General features: G+C 43.7%; 1 protein-coding gene across 1 annotated transcript in view; it reads left to right on the forward strand.

The window, feature by feature from the left end:
* The first annotated feature begins 2,789 nt into the window (after window positions 1–2,789).
* Window positions 2,790–11,155, forward strand: part of LOC138961089 (uncharacterized) — a 91,334-nt gene continuing 82,968 nt past the window's right edge. Inside the window, exons 1-3 of the mRNA XM_070332685.1 lie at window positions 2,790–3,265; window positions 5,815–5,886; window positions 6,551–6,676. Coding sequence (XP_070188786.1) covers window positions 3,161–3,265; window positions 5,815–5,886; window positions 6,551–6,676 — 303 coding nt within the window. The 5' untranslated portion in view covers window positions 2,790–3,160. The remainder of the gene's footprint in view (window positions 3,266–5,814; window positions 5,887–6,550; window positions 6,677–11,155) is intronic.

Below are 11,155 nucleotides of genomic sequence, written 5' to 3' on the forward strand. Positions count from 1 at the left end.
TTCTCCTTTACTGCATTTTTGGGAGTTGTAAATTCGAGCAAGTACATGAAAAGAGACAGTGTTAAACATCTTAGCAAGCACAGTGTATTGTATTCCATTTGTACCAATAACAAAATCCCCCAAACAAGCCTCAGATAAACTTCCTTGTGGAAGGACAACATTAAAGCTTTCACCGTGTCAATGAACACATTTGTCATGTCTTTAGAATTTTACATCAGGCGAATAAGTTTTCCTCTTTAACTTTTTGATTTTATGCCCAACACGATCGGCGTCCATGTTTTTCCTGCTTTTGATGAGTGTCAAACTCGCAGCGGAGATGGCTGCGAATGTTATGGCAAAAGGTCGTATGAGCCCTCTCAACCTTACGCCGCAGATGCAACCTTTTTGCTGTATATTTCTGGGCAAGGGAGAGCGGGGTTTCTCTTCAGGCCTTGAGCGATGAGCATTCATCAACAAATTGTCAAGGAGAAATGATCAGCATTTGATCACGTGCGTGACAGACACTTCGTCACCCTCTGTGCGTTTTTTGAAAGGCTGAGAATTTCTCGAGATATCTTCGTGACTGTTGTCAGTATTGAAGATTTGTTTTGCCTATATCCCTCGATGATGTATTGTGTGCTGAATAAGGACAAGAATGTGGTTGAGTGCAAGCTGTTCGAATACTTCGTTGAGGTGAGGTAGTTTTGGAGAGCGGTTTGAAGTACCGCGCGCGCGTCTTTTCATTCGGTGTGATTCATCAGGGGTCTTTTATATGAAGACTTGAGAGTTTGGTATTCAAAACTTTGAGTGAGGGTGATTGCAGATCAGGGAAGTATTAACTCACTTCCACGTCATTGGTTCTATGAATGAATGCTTGATACTTGATACAGGTTATTTGAAGGCTTGGGGAGTGGTAAAGTGCAGGTCAGTGAATTACTTATGAACTATAGCTTAAAGTCATGGTGCACTTGAGAACAGCACAAGAAGTACTAAGGTAGCTCAGTTGGTAGAGCACTGGACTTGTGATCGGAAGGTCGCAGGTTCGAATTCGGGCCGGGACGGACACGGGTCAACTTTATGTGCAGACCCAGAGACGGAAGCCATGTCCCACCCCCGTGTCATCACAATGGCACGTAAAACACCTTGGTCATTCTGCCATAAGTGCAGGCGGCTGAATACACCTAAACACGCAGACACCTGGGTAGCGCGACTCCGTTGCTGCTAGCTTTCCACTGGGAGGAAGCGACCCGAATTTCCCAGCGATGGGACAATAAAGCAATGAAAATGAAAAAAAAAAATGAAAAAAAATGAAAAATGAGATTTAATCATCTCAGAGAGTGTGTGTATGGTTCGTCGACAAGTTAAAGCCACAGTCCTTCTCTTGAAAATAGTTCTGCATCCTATCTCAGATCTGCACAGGTTTTTACGTGGAATAAGTTAAATCCTTCTTTTGGACTCATACCAAAATTCATCATTCTGACTGCTTCCTGTGCAGAGCTAGACTTTTGTGATGATTTTATCTCTTAAGAGCCAAGTGGAGGGATGTTGTGATGATTTTATCTCTTGAGAGCCAAGTGGAGGGATGTTGTGATGATTTTATCTCATAAGAGCCAAGTGGAGGGATGTTGTGATGATTTTATCTCTTGAGAGCCAAGTGGGGGGATGTTGTGATGATTTTATCTCTTAAGAGCCAAGTGGAGGGATGTTGTGATGATTTTATCTCTTGAGAGCCAAGTGGGGGGATGTTGTGATGATTTTATCTCTTAAGAGCCAAGTGGAGGGATGTTGTGATGATTTTATCTCTTAAGAGCCAAGTGGAGGGATGTTGTGATGATTTTATCTCTTAAGAGCCAAGCGGAGAGATATTGTGATGATTTTATCTCTTAAGAGCCAAGTGGAGGGATGTTGTGATGATTTTATCTCTTGAGAGCCAAGTGGAGGGATGTTGTGATGATTTTATCTCTTGAGAGCCAAGTGGAGGGATGTTGTGATGATTTTATCTCTTGAGAGCCAAGTGGAGGGATGTTGTGATGATTTTATCTCTTGAGAGCCAAGTGGAGGGATGTTGTGATGATTTTATCTCTTAAGAGCCAAGTGGAGGGATGTTGTGATGATTTTATCTCTTAAGAGCCAAGTGGAGGGATGTTGTGATGATTTTATCTCTTAAGAGCCAAGTGGAGGGATGTTGTGATGATTTTATCTCTTAAGAGCCAAGCGGAGGGATGTTGTGATGATTTTATCTCTTAAGAGCCAAGCGGGGAGGGATGTTGTGATGATTTTATCTCTTAAGAGCCAAGTGGAGGGATGTTGTGATGATTTTATCTCTTAAGAGCCAAGTGGAGGGATGTTGTGATGATTTTATCTCTTAAGAGCCAAGCGGAGGGATGTTGTTATCCCATGTAAAACCCTGACCAGATGTGATATGGTGAGCCCAATCATTTACACGGGAGGGAGTGTGCCTTTGACGCTCCGTCTGGTCCGCTAAACTTCTTCTTCTTCTTCTTTGTTCATGGGCTTAGACTCCCACGTTCACTCATTTTAGCACGAGTGGATTTTTACGTGTATGACCGTTTTTACCCCGCCATTCAGGCAGCATACGCCGATTTCGGGGGAATCCGCTAAACTAATTATGCATATCTAATTAACCCGCTAGACCAAATCCCTTTTTTTCCTCACACTTACTCGACCCACACCCTGCTTAGCAAATCAGTGGTGAAAACGTTTACCGACTGCTCTTTTTCCATCCGGGTTTGAAGGCAACAAGTCAGTTTTAACACTCCGATTATTTTGCTTTTCTATTTTGTTGCAGGTGATGTAGGACTCTAAAAAGCAATTACAGCTGAATCCGTGCAAGACAAGCGAGGAGACTACAAAGGAGTACATAATTATCTCCTTGCAACATACACCTTTTGGACACACCTACAGATTGGAGAGTTTAACCTTCTACCTTCACCTAGGGACACGACAACAGTGCATTTTCCGCCAACTATTCTCACGCACTCGGTGCACAGTGGAGTGATGGTGGTGGTTGTGGTGGTTGTGATTTTCTCGGAGTATGAGAGTATTAATGGTTCACCCTCGCCCCCTCAAACGCCCACACGTACAGCGACAGCGAATTGGAAGTAGGAGTTCCACTGTGAAATACCATTGCCTCAGTGCTTACCCATGACGTGACGAGCCGATGACGATGAAAGACATCCTGATGCAAGAAGACAACGCCTTTGTGCCCGACAACAACACCGGTACCGTCTTTATCCGAATCGCGGTACCTGAGCTGAAAAACCAGGTAAGTTTTGGCTCGTGAGGTACTTTCATTTTTGTGTGAAATTCGAAATTGTTTAAACAGTGTGTGTTCGTTGTTTGGTTTTGAAATTCTTTTTTGTCTACTTTTTCCTTTCAAACTCCAATGTCTTCAGTTTTGCCATTAATTATATTTCACAAGAAGTTTTCGAAAAGTCAAACAGCAGGAGTTAAAAATTACAATTACTCGCATAATGTCAACTTTAATGGGACTCTGCATATTTCGAAACACATGAGTCACTGTAATTATCATAGTATCGATCTATTACCGGGATAGGCATCAGTTACACGATTAAGTTTTACCATCAAAGATTGGGTGGCCGTGTGGTAACGCACTTGCGCTCGGAAGCGAGAGGTTGCGAGTTCGACCCTGGGTCAGGGCGTTAGCAATTTTCTCCCCCCTTTCCTAACCTAGGTGGTGGGTTCAAGTGCTAGTCTTTCGGATGAGACGAAAAACCGAGGTCCCTTTGTGTATACTACATTAGGGTGTGCACGTTAAAGATTGACAAAAGGGTCTTTCCTGGCAAAATTGTTTTGACATAGATAAAAAATTGTCCACCAAAATACCCGTGTGACTTGGAATAATAGGCCGTGAAAGGTAGGATATGCCCCGAAATGGCTGCGATCTGCTGGTCGATGTGAATGCGTGATGTATTGTGTAAAAAATTCCATCTCACACGGCATGAATAGATCCCTGCGCCTTGAGTCCGAGTCTGGAGATACGCGCGCGATATAAGACTTCAAATAATAAAAATAATAATTTCACACACAACACAAGAAGTTGTTTAGTAGTACGTTTTCAGTCAGTGTCCAAGTGGAAGGAGGTTAAGGCAAAACAAACAAGTCGCGTAAGGCGAAAATACAATATTTAGTCAAGTAGCTGTCGAACTCACAGAATGAAACTGAACGCAATGCCATTTTTCAGCAAGACCGTATACTCGTAGCATCGTCAGTCCACCGCTCATGGCAAAGGCAGTGAAATTGACAAGAAGAGCGGGGTAGTAGTTGCGCTAAGAAGGATAGCACGCTTTTCTGTCCCTCTCTTTGTTTTAACTTTCTGAGCGTGTTTTTAATCGAAACATATCATATCTATATGTTTTTGGAATCAGAAACCGACAAGGAATAAGATGAAAGTGTTTTTAAATTGATTTGGACAATTTAATTTTGATAATAATTTTTATATATTTAATTTTCAGAGCTTGTTTTTAATCCGAATATAACATATTTATATGTTTTTGGAATCAGCAAATGATGGAGAATAAGATAAACGTAAATTTGGATCGTTTTATACATTTTTATTTTTTTTTACAATTTTCAGATTTTTAATGACCAAAGTCATTAATTAATTTTTAAGCCACCAAGCTGAAATGCAATACCGAAGTCCGGGCTTCGTCGAAGATTACTTGACCAAAATTTGAACCAATTTGGTTGAAAAATGAGGGCGTGACAGTGCCGCCTCAACTTTCACGAAAAGCCGGATATGACGTCATCAAAGACATTTATCAAAAAAATGAAAAAAACGTTCGGGGATTTCATACCCAGGAACTCTCATGTCAAATTTCATAAAGATCGGTCCAGTAGTTTAGTCTGAATCGCTCTACACACACACACAGACACACACACACACACACGCACACACGCACACACGCACATACACCACGACCCTCGTTTCGATTCCCCCTCGATGTTAAAATATTTAGTCAAAACTTGACTAAATATAAAAACATGTAGGTTTAGGGTAACGTGACACCCCAAAATAGGGTCGGTAGATAGTTTTTTGTGTAATTTTTTTTCTTCCTCAAAATTTAGTCGAGTTCGAAGGAGGTTACTTCCCTTAGTCTTGGTATGGTTCGCAAAATGTGCCAACCGTTTGTTTTGTTTTGTTTTGAGAAATGAATAAAAAGTGTTAGGGTCGGCGCGCGGGAAAAAATACGGTCGGTCGGGTTACCCGAAACCAACATGTTTTTGTGTGTGGCCTAATTGAGCCTGAAGTTGACTTGGCGAAGACTTGGTGAAGTCTGTTTAAGTCCCGAAGCTTCGTACAGCGATCTTCATGTTAAAGACTTCACTACTTCGCCCAATTAATAGCAGGATTAAACGTCTGGAGAGATCAGGTGATTTACGAGATGATCTAGGATGGAAGGAATGTATCTTTAGGAGCGAATCGAGGCATTACCATGAACGGGATTTGCACAACATTATAATTCTTCAGCGACGTCAATACATATAAGTGGCTGCAACCTTCAGCTATCTCAACAAGATGTTAAAATAGTTCATTACTGAGGAATCTGCAGGTTTTAGTACAAAGGAAATCTATCTTTGTGTAGTGAGGGAAGCTTATTTCGAAATGTCAGGGTTGAATATCTGGTTAGTTTATATTGGTTTTTCTTGCTATTATACAATGAAAAGGTGGTGTGTTCAAATTAATTAGTTTTTTAACGTGTGTGTGTGTGTGTGTGTGTGTGTGTGTGTGTGTGTGTGTGTGTGTGTGTGTGTGTGTGTGTGTGTGTGTGTGTGTGTGTGTGTGTTTTGCAGAAATGTCTCCAATTCCAGCTCGACGATACAGTATGGCAAGCCAAACAGCGGATATTAGCTGCTTTTGCCAAGGTAATATTTCTTTTCGTATTTCCATGATCATCGTTACATTTCTGGACAAAAGTTTCAAGCATACTTACTTTCAACCATTACCCCTTCTTTGGAGTTTTAAAATTGTTATAAATGGTGAAGTTGAATTGTGGCGGATGAGAGGGGAGGGGCTCTTTGTACGACTTTGAGCAGGATGACTTCTTTCTTTATACATATCCGTTTACCTCATTATTTGTGTGTTTCTGAACACCTGAGCGTTTCGAGGTGTTTATTAGACTCAAGACTCAAGACTGAACATTTTACTGTCCTTATAAAAACAAGGAAAATTGCCATTAGTCGTTGTGCCCATTGAAATAAAGGATGTAACTGTGAATGATTCCGCTGAAACACTTGCTCGTAACTAAAATCCGTCCACCAAGGCAAGGACCGCTTAAATCTGTGTGTGTACAGAGGACAGAGATGAGATTCAGATTACACTTCCAACCCAGTTTTAAGACCTCCGAAAAATTACAAAACAAAACAAAACAAGGAGACATAACATTAAAGAAGTTATGAATAGAACATCTGGAGAAGAAAAAAAAATGTCTTAAAAGTGTGGAATTCTTTTTAAATCAAGGGGGGGGGGGGAGGGTGGTTGAAAAGGGGGATTTCACAGTATCATTAATCCTTGTGGTGCTGTGTGCAGGATCTGCGGGACGCGCTGAACTACGGTTTGTACCTGCCCCCGGTGAACGGGCGTGCCGGCAAGTTCCTGGACGAGGAGCGATACCTGAAGGAGTACCCACTGCAGGGACCCATCGGATTCCTCGAGGTACGTGACTCCCTGTGGCTGTATACTTCTTGGTTTAAAGGCGGCGGTCTTTAATTCAGCCTGAAGTCGACTTCGCGACGTCTTTTTACCGAAAAGCAAGTGCTAAAGCTTTGTGCGGCGTAGTCAATTCTGCCCAGTTAAGGACAGGCCTAAAGGTCCTTCTTACGATCACGTAAACCGCCATAGTTTTGTGTTTTGAAAATCAAAGCTTGTCCGATACATAGAGCTCTCTAATCACATAGTCATTACTTATCCAACACTTACGAAAGCTGAGGGCCATGATTCAAAAGGATCTCTCATGTCAAGTTTCATGAAGATCGGTCCAGTAATTTTCTCTGAATCGCTCTACACACACACACACACACACACACACACACACACACACACACACACACACACACACACACACACACACACACACATACACACACCACGACCCTCGTCTCGATTCCCCCCTCTACGTTAAAACATTTAGTCAAAACTTGACTAAATGTAAAAAGCATAGAGTTTTAGTCTGGTAGATATTGTGTTGAGGCGATTAGAGGGGTGTAGGGCCTGACCACGAAAAAACATGTGTAACTTGGCATTTCCATGTGGAGCTTAGGTCGCGAGGTACGAGCCAGTCAAATGGAAACTGTCTTGTCGAAATAGTGGGGAGTTGTTTTGTTTCTGACGCAAGTTGCTGGCTGCACTGGCTGTATCATGGTTACTGCGAATTAATTCAAGGATGTCCTGTTTTGTGTGTGTGTACGTGTTGTAACTGCACATGTATGCGTTATTCGCCTCAACCCAATTGCACTTTTGATAATTACAATCAGGTCAGTAGGGGTAAAGGGATGTGTCATATTTTGTCAGTGCTTGTATGTGGGTGTTGAAATACCGACGAAACCAGCCGCCAAACTGTCATTTAAACAGATTAGGGGTGTGTCTCGATTCGTGATGAACATGAAGTCGTCTCGATCCGTCTCCTTCAGTTTAAAATGTCTACATCTGTTTCGTATCGGCAGTCCGGCGATCAGTCAAGCCGTGTGCGGTTTGTCAGTCAAGGTATTTTACTGACAAGTTATTTGAAATCTTCAAAGTTATCAAGACAGTTTTTTTCTTCAGGTTTGTCAGCTATGAACTACGCCACAATTTCGTCCCTGAGTCTTTTTTCACCCCGCCAACGCCAATAAAGTAATGTACAGTATAATCAGAGTTTCTCGATGCAGCTTTGGGGTTATGGTAAGGAATGTCACACAACCGGAAACCGTGACTTGGCTTCCGAGAACCCAAGTGTTCAGTGGAGAAGAACCCTCAACAGATCGAGCCTTTGGACGCCAGATAGATTATTCCCAGGTATAATGCTGGCATTGATTTATTTACATGTAAAATTCGTCATGGATATGAAGCAGTTTTGAAGAGCGGCATCTGTGTCGTACATGAGAACATTGAGTATTCAGTGTTTAATCTAAGGAATAAAACGATAGAAAAAAGCGACCCGTGCTCTTACAGAAGCTCTAAAATAAATGCCCCGCCGGGTTTTGATGTCCTCAACAAACCACCTACACTTCCTCACGAAAGAGGACCAACTCCAAAAACAACAAAATGGCAACGGCGGGGCACTGCGCAGAACAGGGAACAAACACTTCGCGTTCTAGTTCATACACAACTGTACCAACAGACATAGCGGTTAGGCGCAGATAGATCTAAAACCTCTCAACAACAAAAAGGACCCAACAATGGCGCCATCCCGACCCCCCAACCCCGCCCAGATGACAGTAGATTCAAAGTATCCAAGAAAATAAACTTAGTTCATTGCTATTACAACAAAAAGGACCCCACCATCAACGCCATCCCACCAGCTAAATGGCAGTAGATTCGAACTCTCTAAAGGACACAAAGTTCTTTGTTCCAGAGAATACAAAGAAAAGACCCCTCATCCCACCCCCACCCACCACCACCAGATGACAGTAGATTGGAATTTTCCAAAGGACACAAGTTTAGTTGTTTGCTCCAGAGAGAACAAGAAAAAGAACCCCACCGATGATAGTAGATTGGAAGTCTCCAAAGGACACAAACTCAGTTCATTGCTAGAACGACAAAAAGGACCCCACCCTCACGATGGCAGTAGATTCAAACTCTCCAAAAGAAGTAAGCACCGCGTATGTATGTGGGCCTGCGACAACAAAAAAATGACAGTAGATTCCAAATCTGCAAGGAAACAAACTTAGTTTATTGCTGGTTCAACAAAAAGAACACCACTCTCGCCCCATCCAACCCTCCAGATGACGGTCGATTGGAAGTCTCCTAGTGCCACAAACCCAGTCCATTGCTAGGACAACAACAAGAACCCCACCCTGACCCCATCCAACCCTCCAGATGACAGTAGATTGGAAGTCTCCAAAGGACACAAACACAGTCCATTGCTAGGACAACAAAAAGAACCTGACCCCATCCAACCCTCCAGATGACGGTCGATTGGAAGTCTCCTAGTGCCACAAACCCAGTCCATTGCTAGGACAACAACAAGAACCCCACCCTGACCCCATCCAACCCTCCAGATGACAGTAGATTGGAAGTCTCCAAAGGAAACAAACACAGTCCATTGCTAGGACAACAAAAAGAACCCCACCCTGACCCCATCCAACCCTCCAGATGACAGTAGATTGGAAGTCTCCAAAGGATACAAACACAGTCCATTGCTAGGACAACAACAAGAACCCCACCCTGACCCCATCCAACCCTCCAGATGACAGTAGATTGGAAGTCTCCAAAGGAAACAAACCCAGTCCATTGCTAGGACAACAAAAAGAAGCCCACCCTCGCCCCATCCAACCCTCCAGATGACAGTAGATTGGAAGTCTCCAAAGGACACAAACACAGTTCATTGCTCTGGGGTCCTAGGACAAAAAAGAGCCCTCAGATTACCTGTACTATATCCTGGCCCGCACAGATAAAGAGAGGGAGAGAGAGAGAAGAAACGGTTTGAGCGAAATGATAAATCCCAAGAGGTCTTTCCGTTGGCCAAATTTGCCTTGGCCAGCTCCGTAAGCTAGGTGCGAGATGCGTTGCCAAGAAAATAGGAGGTTTGCACGTTGGGAGGACATTGGGGGAAGAAGGTGCTGGCTGTGAGATTGGGGGGGGGGGGGGGGGTCAGGAGGTATAGGAGCTAGAAGGGAGCAACGGATGAAAGGAGAGTGTTTCTCGGTGTGTGTGTGTGTGAAGGGGAGGTGATGGGGATGATTTGAGGGAGAATGTTTCTTGGGGAGACGGGGGGGGGGGGGGGGGGGGGGAGGGGGGGCGGGTGAAAAGGGAGACGAGATAAAAGTGAGGAGGGGGGGGGTTAACTGTTTGGTGTGAATTGCAGCAGAGGTAGTTGGGGAAAGGGGGGGGGGGGGTGTAGAAACTAGAAGGGAGCAAAGCATAAGGGGGCAAGTGATGGTTGAGGGGGGCTGATGAGGTATCAATTGGGGGAGGTGGAGAGAGATCAAGATGGGGGAGGTGGAGAGAGATCAAGATGGGGGAGGTGGAGAGAGATCAAGATGGGGGAGGTGGAGAGAGATCAAGATGGGGGTGGCTTTGTGTGTTTGGTGTGAAATGCAGTAAAAAAAAAAAAAAGCACCGTCGTTGCATGGCGTCTGAAGGGGTCAGGCAGATGGCCCGGGTCGCTTAGCGCGGCTGTCTTCGTCCATCCTCACTCTGTGCATGTGGAAGCCGTGCGTCTTGTGCAAAAGAGTCATTGCTGTTAGTTTACAGTCTCAGGTTTAGAGACCGCGGGTAGATGGGTGAAAATGAGTGGGTTATATTTATACATGTCCGACGTTTGCTGCGAGCGTCTTCTGCAAAAGAGTCATTGCTGTTAGTTTTCTGTCACATATTTTGACTCGGGGTTTATGTGTGGAAATGGTTGGGTTGGATTTAAACGTGTCTGGTCGTTTGCTGTGAGCTGGATATGCCTGTCTGTTGCTTCTCATTTATTTGAATGTGTCAACATAACAATATAGGCCTATCTCGCAGTATATAACCAGTGGACCTAAGTGCTCACACGCTGGTGCGTTGAGCTATGAGCTCCGATAGCATGCAACCTACTCAGTAGAGACACCAGGTTGCCCTGAGGATGCCGCTTATGGGTGTGGAAATCCTTTAGAATAAAAATCAAAAACAGTGTCCCAAATCAACTCTCTCCGTCCACAGTCCGCTATGAAGTAATATCTTTGGAATGTGAAAATGCAAATTTTCGGAATAAATCGAATTTTACGGTCAGAATCTCTGTTCGTCACGACTTTGCGTCAGTTTTGACACGCTGGTGCACTTCGCCTGCAAAGTTTGTAACCTTGCAGCAGCGTCTTTGAAATTGATTCACTATTCTTGAACCTTACCTCCATTGGACCAAGCGTTCCTTCGTTAAAGTAGAGCGATAGGAAGGTCGATCACGAAAATGAGCTGTGGATATAGAGGCTTTTAACTTGACAGCAACGACTCTTTTAGCAAAAAAAC

This window comes from Littorina saxatilis, linkage group LG3 (genome assembly GCF_037325665.1).
Source record: "Littorina saxatilis isolate snail1 linkage group LG3, US_GU_Lsax_2.0, whole genome shotgun sequence".
Classification (NCBI taxonomy): Eukaryota; Metazoa; Mollusca; class Gastropoda; order Littorinimorpha; family Littorinidae; genus Littorina; species Littorina saxatilis.